Source organism: Hyaena hyaena, unplaced genomic scaffold (assembly GCF_003009895.1).
Source record: "Hyaena hyaena isolate Hyena2069 unplaced genomic scaffold, ASM300989v1 scaffold_138, whole genome shotgun sequence".
NCBI lineage: Eukaryota > Metazoa > Chordata > Mammalia > Carnivora > Hyaenidae > Hyaena > Hyaena hyaena.
In genome coordinates, this window is record NW_024080770.1 from 56,877 (window position 1) to 75,211 (window position 18,335).

Below are 18,335 nucleotides of genomic sequence, written 5' to 3' on the forward strand. Positions count from 1 at the left end.
GAGGCTGCTTCAGATTCTGTGTCTCTGTTCCTCCCCACTGCTTGTGCATGCGTGCTCTCTCTCGCTCTCTCTCTCAAAAATAAGTAAACATTAAAATTAAAAAGTAAAATATTCCTAGCAGGCAACTAGAAACTGATTTGAGCTCCTAGAATTTGTCTTTTCCCCCCTTTTAAATAAATTATTTACCTATCTGCTGGTATCTGACACCTCTTATAATTATGGTCTCGCCAAGCATACTCGAGATAGTTCTGCAAACAGCCCCTTCCTACCATATCATACGTACAACTTAAACAGAAAAGAAAGAAAAAGAAAAAAGTGCAAAGGTCAAATTCTCTTAAATAATTATCAATTTACTCATTCATCCATCCATCCTCTTAAGAAACATTTGCAGATTTCTGGAAAGAGCATGCTATAACATTTGGAAGAAATAATACACGTGTTCTTGCCCAGGGTTGGAAAAAGGAGGGTGGGAAGAGCGTTTGGTAGATGATACAACAGGAAACAACTAGCAAACTAAAACAAGTTCGTTACAATATCACATTTCCACCTTGGATGCCAAATGCTTGAAGAGCTTCTCTTCACTCAGTCCATAAAGTTTTACTAAGCACAAACTAAGTAATTAGAGTAATTAGCACAAACTAAGGGAGAGATTCATTAGTGCAAATTGAAGTTACTATAGACATTTTTGGTTTGAACAGCAATCTCCAGATTGGGGTTCCCATAGCCTGAGGGGAACATGAATATTCTCCAAGAAGACCCAAGTTCTAGGGTGACCAATTGTCCCGGTTTCTCCAGAACTGTCTTGGTTTTAGCATGAAAAGTCCCATGTTCCAGGAAGTCTCTCAATCTCTGAAGGCTGGATCTCAACTTACATATTTCCTCCTCCCTAAAACTGATGTGTCTGAGATCTTGCCTGGTTTTCCTTTCCAGCCACCCCCCTTCCCCTAAGTGCCCTCCTCTCACTTTATACAAGCCATGATTCTTACACATCCCTAAATTTATCATGACTTGCCCTGAACTAAAAAAATCCTCCAGAGCACCTAAAAAAAAAAAAAAAGACTATAGAAATATTGATATGGTCAAAACTTCCTTTAATATAGGCATCATAGCCCCTTGGAAGGGCATCTAATCTTTCAGTTATATATTGGTCTTTTTTTTTTTTTTGCCTTTTTTACATCTTTTTATCTTTTTGTTTGTTTGTTTTACAAATAATTTATTGTCAAATTGGTTTCCACATAACACTCAGTGCTCATCCCCACAAGTGCCCTCCTCCATGCCCATCCCCCCCCATCCATCAGTCCTCAGTTTTTGTCAGCATTCAAGAGTCTCTCATGGTTTGCCTCTCTCCCTTTCCCCCACCATTTGCCCCCTTCTTCTCCTCCTTGTTCCTCAGTTAAGTTCCTCCTAATCCTCCTATACGTGCAAACATATGATATTTGTCCTTCTCTGCCTGACTTATTTCGCTCAGCATAACACCCTCAAGGTCCATCCATGTTGCTACACATGGCCAGATTTCATTCTTTCTCATTGCCATGTAGTATTCCATGGTATAGATAAACCACATCTTCTTGATCCATTCGTCCGTTGATGGACATTTAGGCTCTTTCCATGTTTTAGCTATTGTTGAGAGTGCTGCTATGAACTTCAGTTATATATTGTGATGGTTAATTTTATGTTTTAACTTGATTGGGCCACGGGGTGCCCATATATTTAGTTAAAAATTAATGTGGGTGTGTCTGTGAGGGTGTTTCTGGCTGAGATTAATGTCTGAATGGGCAGACTCAGAGGGAAGCAGCTCACCTCCCTGATGTGGGTGAGCCTCATTCGATCTTTGAAGGCCCGAGTAGAACAAAAAAGGCAGAATAAGGGAGAATTCACTCTCTCTGCCTGTCTTCAAAATGGCACATCAGTTTTCTTTTTCCTTTGGACTCAGATTTGAACTGGAGCTTACACCATCTGCTCTCCTGGTTCTTGAGCCTTTGGACTCAAGAGCCCTTGGGGCAGAACTATGCCATCAGCTCTCCTGGTACCTAGCTTGCTGTCTGCAGACCTTCGGACTTCTCAGCCTCCATAGATACATGAGCCAATTTCTTATAATATTTATCTATGTACCTACCTACCTATCACCATAAATATATATAATCTGTAGGTCGATAAAAATAGATACCTTAAATGAAACAATTTTTTTAGAAAGACACCACTAGGATATATCTATATCTATCGTCTATCTAGATGTCAATAGCACCAAAAAGAAGAACATGCTTAGACATAAATGATAGTTGCACAGCTTGTAAGTAAATTAGAAAACAGCGAATTGCACACTTTAAATGGGCAGACTGTTTGGTGTATAAGTTATAGCTCATTAAGAAAATAGTTATTAAAACATAGAAGTATATCCCAACGGGGGAACCGGTGTAGAGCATAAATTGGGGCCTGAAAGGGAGACTGAGTGCCCCCAAAGAATTTTGTCTGCTTCATTTAGTCAAAGGCCAGCCTTTGGATGATCTCTGAAAGAAGTCCCTAGAGCCTTGAGGAGAGTGTATTATGTCAGCACCTGACCTTTGTGACATAGGCACTAGAGAACTGCCCCCAGGGAATGGGGCTCCTGGCTCCCAAGGGGGGCGGCAACGCTGCCCCTTAGACAAAGTCCAGTCTTCCGGAGGCTTTCACCAGCGGGCCCCGCTGGTATTGCTGCTACTGGGCGTGGCCAGCCGTCTCAGCCAGGGCCAGACTGAGCCAGAGGACATCACCATCAGGGGTGACAAGGGGTCAGGGAAACCAGAGTGGGCAGACATGAGGATGCTTGCTGAATCCTTGACTCAGGTTTCGGAGAGCAAAAACCTCTAACAGAAGACTTCCTCCTGGCTGAAGGAGCATTGAGGGCACGGCTCAGACAGAAAGCTGAGTCAGAGTGAGTTTAGGGTGACAGATACTGGGGACAGAGGGGGGTGTATCCACCATTTGGTGACCGTTCCTCTTTCTCCCAGGTTCCCTCAATTGCTGAAGTACCTTGTGAAACAGAGCCTGGAGGAACCCTCATTGGTAAGAGCTCACAGCATCGGAACACCCCCAATTTCTAGTCCCATCTCAGCAGCCATCCCCAAGCCCCCTCCTCCAACTGCCTTCTAGCTCCCCACCTCCATTCTTCTCCTCAGCTCTCACTTTCCCTGGAGCATTTTGCCAGCTCTTCCGACCCAGAAGGTGACATGGATTTAGGGTCTGAGTAAATCAGCCTTCAGAGCCAGAAATAGACCAATTCTCCCAACATCTTAGGTTCTCTTTCTTTCTCTACAGGTCCTATGGGTTGTGTTTCCCTCTCTAGCCCACCCAGATAATTACTGCTGCTCCTCAGCTCCCAAGAGGCAGCTCTGATTCTCTGTCCCCGTATATGCCTCGTCAATGGCTGACTGCAAAGTGAGAGGCCAAGTTTAGATCCAAGCGCCTGCCTGAACTCTCAGAGAGCCTAGTGCTACAGGGCCGCGTGTCTCCCCGTCCTCAACCAACAGCAGCACCGACACCAAGCTGGAGCCACACTTGGGCACAGAAGGCCCTGACTTCTCTGCCAGGTCTGGCTTCAGAGATACTGTCCTGATTCTGCTAGGTCTCTAGTCCTTGGTCTTGAGGCCCCAGTCCCTTCTGGATTCAAGGCAATGTTGCCTCAAAACAAGGACCAGGTGCTGCAACAGAACACAGCATCCCCTGGGCGCCCCCCTCAGGGCCCCTCACGACTTGTGGACTTGCCTTCAGGCAACCTACAACCTCTGCCTCCCCAGGCATCATTCCCTCCCTCTCACTCCCCTTGCTTCCCTCCCTCACTGTCCCACTCTCCTGTCTCCCCTTTCTACTCCTCTGACACAAATTCTGAGTTTGTCCCACATCCCTACTCTTCCTCCCTCCCAAGTTCCCCCACTTTCTTTCATCAGAATTACTTCTCTCTCTCCCTCACACACTCTTCCTCTCCCACCCACCAGCTATACCCGTCTCTTCCTCCTACTCCGTCCTCCTCTCCCTCTCAGCTACAGAAAGCCTCTCTCCCCCATTCCCACTGCCCATCTCCTTCCCTCCCAGGGTACCGCCCTAGCTCTACTGTCACCTCCCCGGCCGCCAGCCTGCCTTCTCGTGGGGTTCACTCGAAGAGGCAGACATGGCCCTGGCATCAGTACAGGGACACCGGGTCCCCTGGGGTGGTGGGGAGATGTGTGGCAAGTCAGAGGGACGCTGCAGAGCTCAGGGACCCAGGAGCCCTGGTCCAGGCCCTGGTGGCCCATCTGGGGCACCGCCGCATTGCACACGACCTGCGGCTACTGCTTTTGCAGCGCCTCTGGCTAGGCACCACTGGCCAGGCCCCAGTTGTAGAATATCCTATATGCCTGGTATGTCTCAAGCCCCGCAGCCCCACGTGCCCCATCCCCACGTACAAGACTGGACCCCGGCTGCTTGCCTTCCCCCAGCTACTGCCCTGTGCACAGCGCCAGGAATCCAGACCACTCCGCCTGGGCATTGGCTTTGGCCTCTGCCTGCCTCGGGGCCAGGCCAGGGCCTTGCATCTGTTGCCAGAAAGAAGGCCAGAGGAAGTAGGTCCTCAGGGCAAGGCCGCTCAGGCCGGTGGGTATCAAACCCAGGCGTCCCAGCCTCCAGCAGCTCAAGTACCGGTGGCTCAGGCGCAGGCAGATCCAGCCCGGGGCCGCTCCTCCCAGACTGGGAGTCTCAGATCTACAGGCCCTCAGTCACCAAACTCTATGCACTTTCCAGGGCCTCCGCCTCAGGCACCAAAACAGGCCACTGTCTCCCTGAAGCCCAGGCCTTCCTCTGCCCCAAAGAGGCCTGCCTCTCCAGAGCCCATTCTCCAAAAATCGCCACTCTAGTTCCAAAGCCAAGGAGGCTCCCTGGAGCACCTCCTCCGAACCCCACTGACCCCACCAGGTCCCAGAACTCAGGGAGCCCCCGAGACTCCCTGAAGGGCTGGCTGGCGGAAAGTCAGGTGTGTTCTCCAGCCTGGAACCCTGGGAGCCCCTTATGGAGTCTGCTCTCTCCTGGCTGAAGAGACCCCATTCAGCGTTAGAGTATCCAATAAAGCCTGACCTGCAGAACTTGTGTTTGTGTCCTGTACAGCAGACAGCGGGTAGCTGAACTACAGGGGCCACAACTAAAGAAGGGGAGGGGCGGAGTCAAAGGAACCAGAGTGGCCAGGGAGAGTTGTTACCATGTATCTGAGGAGGGCATGGGCTCCATAAAGGCCTGAGCAGCTGGGACATTCTGAGGGCTCTGCCAGGCTCTTCACACATTTAATTCAGTTTGGTGGGACAGATAATGGCATCCCCAAAGGTGAAGCCACTGGGACTCTTCCTCTGAGTGCACATTAGTTTTGCAGGATTTGTTACTTCAATACCTGGGATTCATTGTCTCGCCGCTTCAAAGAATGAAGAGGTGGACACATCATGAGCAGAAGGCAAAAGTTTAGTAGAATATGAGATCAGAAAGGAAGAATAGTATGAAAGTTCTCTTTACAGGGAGGGGACATTTGAAAGTGAATGCCTGCGGACTAGAGGCAAGAGTCTTTGTTTTATAAGGTTCTGGTTGCCACACACCCTCTTCCCTTCCCCCTTGTTCCTTCTCAAGGTTTTACCCTTATTGGCTTGATAGCTCTAGATGCTGGGTTGTCCATTCCTGATTGGCTCATTTTCATTGTATGAGGTGTGGTCCACGGCCATACCATTCCTTGTGGGTCATACGTTTTAGGGTCTACCTATTTTTAGTCAGGTCTTTTGTCAAATTCCTGAGGGAATCCTAAGGGGGCGAGTAGGCGGTGTCTGTTACATTCTTAAGAGGAAACTTACATCCAAGGGGGTTTGCTTTGGTCAGACCCTCCCAACATTGTTCCAAAATATGTTTTTCCCCACCCAGGGACCTCAGGTCCTAATCTTTCCCTCTCTGCCTATCTTATCCTCTTTTCCTATCATATTAGGTTAACAAGGATGCTTACTGGGGCACCTGGGTAGCTCAGTTGGTTAAGCGTCTGACTTCAGCTCAGGTCATGATCTCACAATTCACGGGTTTAAGCCTCACATCCGGCTCTGTGCGGACAGCTCAGAGCCTTGAGTCTGCTTCAGATCCTGTGTTTCCCTCTCTCTGCCCCTCCCCCACTTGTGCGTGTGCGCACTCTCTCTCTCTCTCTCTCAAAAATAAACACCCCCCCCCCCACATACACACACACAAGGATGCTTACTTAGGCAGCCAGGGGACCAGCAGGAGGTGTCTCTTTGAAGGGATGGACGCTCTTAGGGTTCACTTGCAGAGAATCATTAAGAGTCCTCATGTTGAAGATCAGAAACCCAAGGGCCCCCTTCAGGAAGGTGGGATGTCAGGCAGAAAAGAGACCTGACCTGCCTGGGAGCCAAGTCACCTCCCTCTGAGGGTGTCAGTGTGGAACAATCCCCACTCCCAAACCCCTGAATGCATTGTGAGAAATAAGGCCACTGATCCAATCAAAGGAGGGGCATGGAGCACAGTGAAGCAGAGCACAGTGAAGCGAGGCTTTAATTAACATTCTTGTCAGAGCAGGTGTCTGATGGACAGGCACAGTCGGGGCAATTACAGCAGACAATTTATCTCCTAGCATGAAGTCCCTCCCCTGGTTCCTCATTGGCTGAACACTGCAGAGGTTACAGCCTTACCCAGACATTGCCTATGCCCGTTTAAGGCAAAAAGTAATCTTTTTTGAACACGTACATTTCCTGAGGTGACACAGAGACTTTCAGTCCCTTCTTTGTTCTTTGGTGCATGTTCATTGCAAAGCCTTTGGAAAATAAGCCCCAGAAACAGAGAGGGGAAGACCAACCAGGAAGTGAAGTGTCCAAGGGTTTGAGACACCCTTATGGGGGGGGGGGAGAGTGGGGGTTCATATAGATATAGGTTGTAAACCTAGTGTTAACTAGACACCTCAGCTTTCATTTGGGATTTCTGAGAATTAATCATCCCCCTTGTCACAGTGCAGGGGCAGTATGCAGAGCTGTAAGCATGGCCAATTCTCACATTCGCCAGCCACAGAGATGAGGTGGTTAGTTGTTTAGGTAAATGGTGGGTTCCTCACACTAGGAAGCAGTGGATTGTGGGTTTGAGGCCAGTTTTATTTTAAAGTCCATGCTGCCTCCATTAAAAGGCAAGAGACACAGTTCAAGTTCCCAAATATTGAATTTCCAAAGTGTGTGATGTGGGACAAATCACTTCCTCCCTGGTGTAAAAGGTAAAGGCTGCACATGTGTATTGGCGTAGGAAACTAAGGCAAAAGAAAAAAGTTTCCTCACAATTTACATTGACAAGTCCTTGAGACAGGCAGTGTGACCTCTAGAAACTCAACTGCCTCGATGTTGACGCCGTGCTAAGGGCAAAAGTCAATCTTAACATTGTCCCGACCCTGTAAGATCCTGTAGATCTAATTTAACATATAAAATTTCCTTTGGAAACCTCATCTCTAGCCCCCAAGATATATGTTGGCAATCATACTCCAAACATATGGCCCACTGATATACATCTGAAGTGTCTCCTGACTGAGGTTTTACTGAACAGTAATAAATGATGTTTTCCTAACAGCAGCTAGATCCCCCTCAAGGTCCTGGAAACCTAGCTTCCAAAATACCTTGGAGGCTTGTGCTGTCCTTAACCATCTCTCAACGTGAAAGTATATACTCAGTCACCCCTCACAACGCCAGCGCAGCTCTTTCTGCCCATGGGTCCAGTCCTGGGCTTTAACAAAACCACCTTCTTGCACCAAAGACGTGTCAAGAATTTCTTGGTCGTCGGCTCTGATCCCCACTTCCGCATCATGTATCACTCTTAAAATGGTGACAACCTTAATCCAATAATTTTTTCTTTTAAGATTTTACTTTCAAGTAATCTCTACAACCAAGGGGGTGGGGGGGGGGACTCAAGTTCACAACACAGAGATCAAGGGAAGCACGCTCTGGGACTAAGCCAGGCAGGAGCTTCCAAGGATTTCTTTTTTTAAAGGTTTATTAACCTCTTTCGACGTTTATTAGCCCCTTCCTCCTCCAGAATCCCGTGGAAGAGGAGCTTGCCTCTTTGACCCCACGCAAACACGGCGGAGACTGACGTCACAGGAGGGCAGATCCTGGCGCGGAGGTTGCGTCACCCCGAGGCCCGCTAGTGCTGACGCGTATTGGCGGGCCTGCGCCTGCGCATGGCGAGCCCGGGCTAGGTGCGCGTGCGCACTGCGAATTCGCCCGACCGGGTTAAGACGGCCCGGGGCGGGGATATGGATTCTTGAGTGTGGTTAGAGTTTTGGCAGCTCCGAGGGTGTGAGAGAGTAGTCGAGAATCCTCCTGGCGGCGACGGGGTTAAATTAAATAGCAGCCGGGAAGGGTGGTCGAAAGCCGGACGTGGCATGTCCCGGCTGCCCCGGTGCGGATAGTGAAGCCCGCGGCGAACAGGATGGGCCGGCGCCGGGCGCCGGAGCTGTACCGGGCTCCGTTTCCGTTGTACGCGCTTCAGGTCGACCCCAGCGCGGGGCTGCTCATCGCTGCGGGCGGAGGAGGCGCTGCCAAGACGGGCATAAAGAACGGCGTGGTGAGAACTCAGGGCCACTGGGGCCGGTAACGCCACGGGCGATGGCGGTGGGGGTCTTCAGGGTGGGCTCTACCTCCGGCTTCAGACTAGCTGCATCTCTAGCTTGCCTCTCCCCGGTGGAAGCCCGGCGCCCTGGCGCGAATTTCAGCTGAGAACTTATCAGGAATCATAAAGTGGAATAAAAACAGCACACTACACCGCTTAGGCAGGAACGCTTCAAGTCAACCTCACCAGCGGCTCCAGGGGTCTGTCTTATCCTGGTCTTTCTGGGGAGGCTCCATAGACTTGTCTCTCTGCTCGCTGGCAGAGGCGAGTGCTGCATTTGGCTTTTAGGCAAGGTTTTTTCACTCTTCTGAGGATCACCCTATTTTGTAAACTGGAGGTATTAATTCCAGCCCTCTTTGCTGTACAGATTTGTGAGGTTCCAGCGAAAGAAACAGAAAAGGAAAGAAGTAAGCAGGCTGGATAAAGCCTTTTAAGTAGAAAGTGTAGTAAGCAAAGAGATAGGCTTTAGACTATAGGATATAAGTTTGCCCTTGAGGTGCTCTCTGGGCACCCCTGAACCTTGCTCACCCGGGTTCCCTCTTCTACAGCACTTTCTGCAGCTAGAACAGATTAATGGGCGCCTGAGCGCCTCTTTGCTACACTCACATGACACAGAGTCGCGTGCTACCATGAACTTGGCGCTGGCTGGTAACATTCTTGCTGCAGGGCAGGATGCCCACTGTCAGCTCCTGCGCTTCCAGACCCATCAACAGAAGGGCAAAAACAAGGCAGAGAAGGCAGGTGAGAAGCTTCCTCTTTAACTTTGGGGAAAGGATTGGGTGAGAAGATCACTTAGTGTGGTTTCAAAAAAAATGGGGTTTGAAGTGGGTTATGGGAGCAGGCAATAAGCTCCATGTTCACTACCAGGGAGGGGGCAAGTACTACTTACTATAGAACGCTGGAACCTGGCAGCCTCTTTGTATTTCAGGTTCCAAGGAGCAGGGGCCTCGACAGAGGAAGGGGGTAGCCCCAGTAGAAAAGAAGTCCGGAGCTGAAACCCACCAGGAGGGGGTAGAACTCAGTGTAGAGAATTTGCAAGCGGTGCAGACAGACTTCAGCCCTGATCCGTTGCAAAAAGTTGTATGCTTCAACCACGATAACACCCTGCTCGCCACTGGAGGGACGGATGGCTACGTTCGTATCTGGAAGGTGTGATTTCGGGGGTTAGAGGATGAGTGTCAGGAGCAGCAAGGTCAGAATTGTGATAAACTGATCTTGGGTTCTGGAAAACTTGAGTGGAGCTTGTACTGAGTGGCGGAAAAGAAGAGGGGGAGGGATCTTGCATCCTTGGTAGGTACCTAGCATAACCATGGTGGTGGTTTGGCCGCAGGTACCCAGCCTAGAGAAAGTTCTGGAGTTCAGAGCCCACGAAGGAGAGATTGAGGACCTGGCCTTGGGGCCCGATGGCAAGGTGAGGAAGTGAGAGTGTCAAAAAAGTAGGTGATTATGCTGCTTGTCAAGTAAGTGGATCCCCTAACTGTCCATCCTTGGAATCTTGATTCCTGACTAGTTGGTAACTGTGGGCTGGGACCTTAAGGCCTCCGTGTGGCAGAAGGATCAGCTGGTGACACAGCTGCACTGGCAAGAGAACGGACCCACCTTTTCGAACACGCCTTACCGCTACCAGGCCTGCAGGTGTGAGACCCCAGAGGGTAGCCAAAAGAGGCACAGCCTAGATGTGGTGCGGGAATGGGAAGAGATGGGGGGAAGCTGGGGAGGATGGTAGCCTTGGTGGGTGTTACCCCAGGCCTGACCAGGGTGCAAGAGGGCACACACCTCTGAGAAGGGCTGGGCAGGCCCCAGGAGCTCAATATCCTCTCACCTGGCCCCCAGGTTTGGGCAGGTTCCAGACCAACCAGCCAGGCTGCGACTCTTCACAGTGCAGATTCCCCACAAGCGTCTGCGCCAGCCCCCACCCTGCTACCTCACAGCCTGGGATGGCTCCACCTTCTTGCCCCTTCGGACTAAGCCCTGTGGCCATGAAGTCATCTCCTGCCTCAGCGTCAGGTGTGGGACAGTGGTGGCTTGGCTGGTTGTGGGGTGCCTGGGGGAGCTTGGGAAGATGTCCTGTCTGAGGCTCTGAAGAGTACTGTTGGTGAATGTTGCTGCATAGGCCTCCGGAACAGAGAGCACTTTATTGTTTGTTGCAGTGAATCGGGCACCTTCCTTGGCTTGGGCACAGTCACTGGCTCTGTTGCCATCTACATAGCTTTCTCTCTCCAGGTAATGGGTAAAGGTGGGCACAGCCCTGAGGGCTCTTTGGGGTGGGGACTCGGGGCCTCCTCCAACCTAAGTGTGGAGGAAGGGTCTGGCCCAGCTAGACCAGCTGGGAAAGCCATGTGGGGACAGGGAGCTTGTTTTCCAGAGGAATGTTCCCAAGCGGGCCATCCTTCAGTAGTTCTCCTGTCTCCAGCGCCTCTACTATGTGAGGGAGGCTCATGGCATTGTCGTGACGGATGTGGCCTTTCTACCCGAGAAGGGTCGTGGTCCAGAGCTCCTTGGCTTCCATGAAACTGCCCTGTTCTCTGTGGCTGTGGATAGTCGTTGCCAACTGCACTTGCTGCCCTCACGGAGTGAGTCATTGGGATGGGAGTGGGTACCACCCTATCTCGAGCTATAGCAACTTGCCCCTTGGAGAATGGGCCACTTGTGTGTAGCCATCTGTCCCCTTCTTGGATGGTTTTGTTCTTAGGGCTGTGAAGCCCCTTTGCCTGCTGACTTCTTCCCTTACCCCTCCTGCAGGGAGTGTTCCCGTGTGGCTGTTGCTCCTGCTGTGTGTCGGACTTATTATTATGACCATCCTGCTGCTCCAGAGTGTCTTTCCAGGTTTTCTTTAGCCTTTCTGCTCCTAAGGAATCAGGGCCCTGGGCACTACTGTCTTCTAGACCGGAGTAGAGGCCTGAACCCCATTGTTCACTCCACCTGGGTCCGTAGTTGGGATTTCTTCTGATGAGACTGATGGGTGCTGCCTGCCCTGCCCACTTAAAGCTTGGCTATGGCCCTGTGTGACTCTGAATCCTGGGATCCCTTCATTCTTCATCCATGGATCTGCTCAGGACAGTGGTGTCTGAAGTCCAGGCCACACCACCTACATTCTTCCTCTGCCTGCCAGAGGCTCCAAAGTTGAGCTTGTCTGTTCTCCAGAAATATGTGAGGATGCCCAAGAACCTGGAGGTACTGCTGTCCATCAGTTGCTCTCCACGTGAGTCCCTGGCGTTTGCCGAAGCAAGCACTGGCCCAGGACTTGCCGTTAGGGAAGGAAGGGGCAAAAGGAAGACCCAGGCAGTAATCTCTGGGTCCAGCTGGGTAGCTCCAAGCCAGCCAGGTGACATATACAGTCGGTTCCTGGATGGTCTATCCTACCCTTGAGAAAAGGGAAAATGAACCTCAGCCCATTCAGCAGGAAAAGTTGGTATTTAATAAACAAGCAAAGACTGAACCGAGAGCCCAGTGGTATTCCTGTCAGCTCTTGCCTCCCTCAGAAGGTGAGAGCTCTCTGAGACTGAGCAGCTCCACTGGGTGCTGGAAGATGGCTTTGGCATACTGATGCAAGAGGCGGTTCATGTAGCAGTGCTGCCAGGGGAACAGTCCTTCCAGAAAGCCAATGTGGCCACCCCGGGCTGTGATGAGCAGGGCAACATGAGGCGAGTGTTGGGCAGCCTGTAGAGGAAGGGCTTGGGGAGGGGTTGGAGAGGAGGTCAGAAACTGGCCTTTCCTGAGAACCCAGTCTGTCTCCCCTTGCATCTCATAGCCCGTTTTCCTGAGGGTCTAAAAGCATCTAGATTCAGGGTGCTCACCATGGACTGGGGAGAAGGGGTCATCAGCTGCATTGAGGCAGAGCACAGGGGTCTGGATGGCATCTACCTTGGTTCTTGGGCTTGCTGCTTGGTAGTAGGTAATGCAGTCTTGATATCCAAAGGCCACAGCTGTGTAGCGCTCATCGAACTGGCGGATTGTGCGGGCCTGCGTGTGGTAGAGGGTTGGGTATGCCAGGATGAGGAGAGGGAAGAAGAAGATACTGAACAATTTTGGGCAGGGGGTGGTGGTTGGAAGACTATACCTGTAGCACAAAGTCTACGTTCACCACCTTTTCTATCACCTTTCTGTTTCTGCAAAAGAGTTCATAGAGATATGACCCTCCTGGACCCAACCCTGTCTTGTAAATAAGCAAACCCAGGTACAGAACTGGTCCAAGCACTGGGAGAACCCAATATGTCTGCCATCCCACCCTGCCTGCTGCCCCCTCCCACTTGGCCAAGACCCTACCGGTTCACAATGTTGCAGAGCGCAGCAGCAAGGCGCTGGTTGAAGAGTAGTGAATTGAGTGGGCTCTCCAGGGAGCGAGTGGTCTCGGAGGAATCCCAGCATGAAGACAGAGTCAGTGCTGCCACCAGCCCTGAGTCTTGCCCTGTTTGTGCTAGGTGGTTCAGCACTAATATCCTGAAGGACGGACCAGGGGCCATGAAAGAAAGGTTTGCATTAGTGAGTTGGGACAGAGGAGTGGACATGGAGGAGGAAACGAAGACTGGAAATGAAGACTGGACCTTTGGGTCAAGCCCAGGCAACCTTTACCCTCCAAGAGAGATGCCCACGGCCAGGAGTGGAGCTTGGGAATAGCGGTGCTTTATGTGGTTCACGACCATCTCCAGATCTTCAGTATTGCTGGCACAAAAGGCCCTGTGGGTCTGAGGCAAACCAGATAATTGGGCAGGGAGGGAGGCCCTGGCCAGAGGCAGAAAGATGAAAGTGTTCAAGAGATGGAAGGAGGATAGGTAGGTAGAGCCCCAGGGCCAAGGATCTCTTAGGGGCGTGGGGTGAAGGGCTACGATGAAGAAAGGATACTCACCAGCAGTTCTTCCCCACGGCAGCCTCGGTTATTAAATACAACAGCTCTGTGACACACACAGGTACATCTCAGCCCGACCTTTCCTAGAAGCCCCACTCCCCTTTTAGTACCCTTTAGAAAGACCCCAGTCAGAAGGTGCCCTTCATAGAGTGCTTTCTTCCAAGAGGTATCAGTGTCTTGATTGACCTCCCCAATACAAATTCTCACATACCCACTTCCTCCAGACCAGGCCCATCCTTACCTATAGCCATCCCTCAGAGCTTGGTTAACCAGTTGTAAGATGTAGGAGTCCTGGCTACTGCCTGTGATACCGGGAAGCAGTAATACAGTGGGCCGGGTAATGGGGTCAGGGTATTGACTGCTGTCGTGTGGGCTAGCCCAGTCTAGCAGGAACTGTCCTCCATCTGGGGTTTGGAGGACTTCGCTGTGGTTTTGGAGAAAAGGGCACACAAAGATACTATTAGGAACTCCTTGTGCTTCAAAAGGTTTACCTCTCTTCCCCCACAAACAACTCCAACTTCCCTTTGGTATCATTTGAGGGCATACACCATGCAAGACATTAAGACCACAACAAGGTGTAGTGGGGCATGCGAGATGAAATATTACCTCACTGTGGTGCAATTCAGTAGCCCTTCTGTATCGCCACTCTCACTGTTGCCCTCAGCACACTGAGGTAGATGGGGCAGAGAACTGAAGTTTACTTCAGTTTTGAGAAGTAGACAGGAGTCCCCTGTAGCTGCAGCGCCATGTTCACCCCCTCTGTCCCTTCTTACCTCCAGTAAGGGACTGGAGGCGGAGACTGCAGTAAGACTCGGAAGATGGTTTGTAGCCGCCCCTCAAAGCACCATAGCGTAGGGTAGAAAGTCTCCAGAGTGACTGGACAGTGTTGCTCCAGGAAGGCCAGAAACCAGGGCCCGGTCACCAGTTGAGGCCTCTGTAACCACAACACAGTCCACCTTGCTCCGCTGGTGTTTGTACAGCCAGTGAGGCACCTGACACCAGAGTGACCCCTCTCCAGAGGCCGGCCTCTGCGGGCGAGAGATCTAATATGCCTCAGTCTGGAATGGCCAAGTCACCTCTGTTGATAGAGTGCCGCTAGAGCCCCGAGGAGCTCCAGCGCTGGAGGGCAGCCTCTCCAGCACGGACTCAACCAACTCGGTACCAGGGCTGGGAGCTGCTGCAGCTGACTGAGCGCAGACTCTCCTGCTCTGTCTGTGCCCCAAACCCATTTTGGAGACAGCAGGTAATACCAGTTGCCCAGCTGAGTCCTTGTGGAAAAGGCTGGTTGACATTCTGGTAGGAGGCTTGAAAAAATGCAGCCCCATTCAGTCTGTGACTTTGGCCTTGCAATTGATTTACCTCGCTCTTCCCAAGACTAGCTCCCACCGTGCCCACTGCTCCTGATTTTAGCGCCCGTTGCCACATACTCCCTACTGTGTGTGCTCACTGCTGACGGGCTTCTACCATGGCACCCCATTTTCTTGCTGACGGGACCCCTGCTGTCAGACCATACCAAAGAAGGAACAGTCCCAATGTGAACATATTTCTGTCTCATGCCAGCTGGAAGGAAGGTAACACAATGGCAGGACAGACAGACAAGTCAGTGGGAACTTGGCTCTTGACTTTCAACCCCTCTGCTTGGTTCTTGGCTACACATCAAGTGAATGAGAGGGCCCAGCCACATAGCAGGCTTATGAAACGGGTGTGCTATACAAAGCCGAAAGGGCACAGGCTTAAGAAACAGAAATTGCATCTCTGCTGCAAGCCCTAAGGAACCCGAGGACCAGATTCCCATGTCTTCTGCAGTAAGGCTAGGTAAATTATGAACAGGAGAGGCCAAGTTGCTAGTGCCACTGCGAGAGATGTGACTCCCAACCCTGGTCCTTAAGCCCTGGACTAATAATGTTTGAGATTCATTGAGTGCTACACAGTTTCTAGACTGAGCCTGACCTTATGAGAGAGGATATTTTATTGGTGAAGAAACTGTGATAAGTTGTTTTCCCAGAGTCACAGCAAGCAAGAGGCAAAGCAGAATTTGCAGTTATGTTAATACCAATACTAGGAAGTAGAATTTGTTGAGTGCTCATGTTTCAAGCATTGTGCTAAGCACTTTACACGATTACATCCTGTGATTTTCATAATAGCTCTTTGACAATAGATTCTATGATCCCCCGTGGGAACAGGTTGGAATGTTGAGTAAGTTGTCAAGGGTCATGAAGCCTGCCAAAGACAGCTAGTGGCAGAGCTGGAACTCAAACCGAGGTCTGACTCCAGAGCTTGTGCTCTTAGTCACTGTACTCTGTTACCTTCTAATTTCCAGGATTTTGAGTTGTCATCAATTTATGGATTTTTTTTAAATTTAGTTATTTTGAGAGAGAGAGTGTGCAGTAGGGAAGGGAGAGAGAGAGACAGAATCCCAAGCAGGCTCCATGCTCTCAGTGCAGAATTTGGGGCTCAAACTCAATGAACCACGGGATCATGACCTGAGCTGAGATCAAGATTCAGATGCTTAACCAACTGAGCCACCCAGTTGCCCCAATTTAGGGAGTTCTTGATCAAATGGCTCAGTAGTGTAGAATAAACTAGGTCACAAGTTTCATTTATATGGCTAATTTCGTTTTAGCTCTAGGGAAGTGTTTTTTGACTCATTGCTGAGAATTAATTAGTAATATTCCATTGGTCACTGTGGGTGAATCAATACTAGTCCATGATCATGCTGGACAATCCTAACTCCTCAGGGCTTCCAGAATATGCTTTTTCTTGCATTTTAATGAATATTTGGAAGTCAAGGAGGGGTTTGGAGTTCTCTGTGGCTGGTTGGAAGCAAAGGAAAATGTTTAGTTAAGGATGGCTCTGGTCTGAAATGACTGACTTGAAGTCAGGCATATAAGGTAAGCCTTATAGGGTACTGTGAGGTTTGGATTTTTGTTTTATTAAGGCAGACTTAATACATGCGAATGTAGAAAGCTCTGAATATACAGAAAGTTTAGGTAACATTTAAATTCCTTATAGATCTTTAAGGGCTTGAATCAAGTTTTTTATTAGACTCAGTTACCTAGAATAGCTTAATGAAGATTAAATGTTTTTGATTTTTCTAATATATAAATTATGTATTTTATCTAAATTTCATTGTTCAACTTCAGTGTCCAAGTTTATCAAAATCAACCTCTTTTGGGGCGCCTGGGTGGCTTAGTCGGTTAAGCGTCCGACTTTCGCTTAGGTCATGATCTCGCGGTTCGTGGGTTCGAGCCCCGCGTCGGGCTCTGTGCTGACTGCCAGCTCGGAGCCTGGAGCCTGTTTCAGTCTGTGACTCCCTCTCTCTCTGACCCTCCCCTGCTCACGCTGTCTCTCTCTCTCTCTCCTAGAAATAAAAAAAAAAAATTAAATAAAGAGACTTTGGTTTTAAAAAAAAAAATCAACCTCTTTTTTTATATATTTTTAAATTTTTTAATGTTTTATTTATTTCTGGGAGAGAGAGAGACAGTGTGAGCAGGGGAGGGTCAGAGAGAGTGGGAGTCACAGACTCTGAAACAGGCTCCAGGCTCTGAGCTGGCAGTCGGCACAGAGCCCGACGCGGGCCTCGAACCCACGAACCGCGAGATCATGACCTAAGTGAAAGTCGGACGCTTAACCGACTAAGCCACCCAGGCGCCCCTAAAATCAACCTCTTGAGACTTTACCATTGCACTATATATACGTGGAGAGCCTAGAACTTAAAAGAGGGCTGGATGAACAACGACAGGGTTATCCACGAGTCCTGAGCTACGCGGGGAACCTTTACCAGCCCTTAAGAGAAGCAAGGCTCTGCTAAGTGGACGGGATGGTGGGAGTCAGCCACATCTGCACAGGCCTCCGGTTCCTTTGTTCTGTGAAGCTAGCGAGAAAGCGTCTCCCTAACACCTGAGGATACCTTCCAGCTGGCTCTTCCTCAACTGTTTGTCCATATTATAGGGAGCAGCACCTCTCTGATGGGTGAAAGGCCCAACTGGCATGGGGAGCGTTTGGGACGCAGAGAATCTAGGCAGGCAAAGAACCAACTCTTCGTTAGGTGATAATAGCAAGGCAGAACCTGCTGTAGCACGGCAGGGCTGGTGGTGGGGTTGGGGCATTAAATTTCACCTGGGGGGCCGGGGGCCCAATCATACCACCTCCCACAAAGGCCTCTAGCCTCTGGCTGGAAGCTGCCTCTTAGGCCCAAGTATCCTAAACCCGCCAGCCAGAACTCTGGACCCGCACCCACCTGGGGCACACATGTCCAGTAGTAGCCCAAGTAGAGGATAGCGCCAACACCCAAAAGCAGAGAGAAGGGCTCCGTCCAGATGCCATTCTGAGGGCTCTGGGAAGAGCTCAGCATCTTGGATGGTTGGGTTCTGACTTCCAAGTTCTTGACTGGCTCCCGCGCCTGGTCCTAGACCAGGCGGTGGCAGGTGTGTGCCGGGCCCCGCCCGCTACCCGCCATTGGACAGCCTGTGCTGGGATGGTCTCCGCTGCGGGGCGGGGCGAGAGGGGGTCCGGGCCCCGCCCCGCCCGCCGCTGCTGGGCTCCGCGGCGGGCGTGGCAAGGGGCGGGGCCGGGCCTCCCCCAGGGTTTAGCTGATCCGAGTTACCTGTGGTGGCCTCTCGGTCTTGTGGCCCACAAGGCGCGCCTGGGCGCCTCCTGCTTCCGCTTCGCGGCGACTAGCGGTGCCGCCCCTTGCGAGGACTACCACCCTCCCCCCAGCTGCCATCTTGGTGAGAGGCGTCTCCATCGCCTTCCTCAAGCTCTGCCCCCGCCACGCTAGTTAGCTTGGTCACCGTCCCCCAACCAACCAGTCACCGACACACAGGACACAGCCTCTCCTTGGTGACATCCTGCCATTTCA

General features: G+C 50.9%; 3 protein-coding genes across 6 annotated transcripts in view; 2 read left to right on the forward strand and 1 right to left on the reverse strand.

The window, feature by feature from the left end:
• Positions 1-5,087, forward strand: part of PRR30 (proline rich 30) — a 33,233-nt gene extending 28,146 nt beyond the window's left edge. For both annotated transcript variants that reach the window (XM_039238301.1, XM_039238300.1), the window contains exons 2-3: positions 2,988-3,042; positions 3,295-5,087. In XM_039238301.1, the coding sequence (XP_039094232.1) occupies positions 3,651-4,865 (1,215 nt within the window). In that variant the 5' untranslated portion in view covers positions 2,988-3,042; positions 3,295-3,650 and the 3' untranslated portion in view covers positions 4,866-5,087. The remainder of the gene's footprint in view (positions 1-2,987; positions 3,043-3,294) is intronic.
• Positions 1-12,067, forward strand: part of PREB (prolactin regulatory element binding) — a 28,419-nt gene extending 16,352 nt beyond the window's left edge. The window contains exons 2-11 of one of the 3 annotated variants that reach the window (XM_039238296.1): positions 2,988-3,042; positions 8,037-8,215; positions 9,177-9,369; positions 9,557-9,777; positions 9,959-10,039; positions 10,139-10,263; positions 10,462-10,635; positions 10,779-10,851; positions 11,042-11,201; positions 11,371-12,067. In XM_039238296.1, coding sequence (XP_039094227.1) covers positions 9,258-9,369; positions 9,557-9,777; positions 9,959-10,039; positions 10,139-10,263; positions 10,462-10,635; positions 10,779-10,851; positions 11,042-11,201; positions 11,371-11,465 — 1,041 coding nt within the window. In that variant the 5' untranslated portion in view covers positions 2,988-3,042; positions 8,037-8,215; positions 9,177-9,257 and the 3' untranslated portion in view covers positions 11,466-12,067. The other 2 variants (XM_039238295.1, XM_039238298.1) reach the window with 2 other exon arrangements.
• Positions 12,068-12,090: 23 nt separating this feature from the next.
• On the reverse strand, positions 12,091-18,000 carry ABHD1 (abhydrolase domain containing 1). The gene is made up of 9 exons (XM_039238299.1): positions 17,715-18,000; positions 14,248-14,408; positions 13,716-13,898; positions 13,475-13,520; positions 13,201-13,313; positions 12,895-13,068; positions 12,689-12,737; positions 12,426-12,591; positions 12,091-12,302 (listed from the first exon to the last, which is right to left on the reverse strand). The coding sequence occupies exons 1-9, from the start codon at positions 17,826-17,828 to the stop codon at positions 12,091-12,093; spliced, it is 1,218 nt and encodes a 405-aa protein (XP_039094230.1). The 5' UTR covers positions 17,829-18,000.
• Positions 18,001-18,335: the final 335 nt, after the last annotated feature.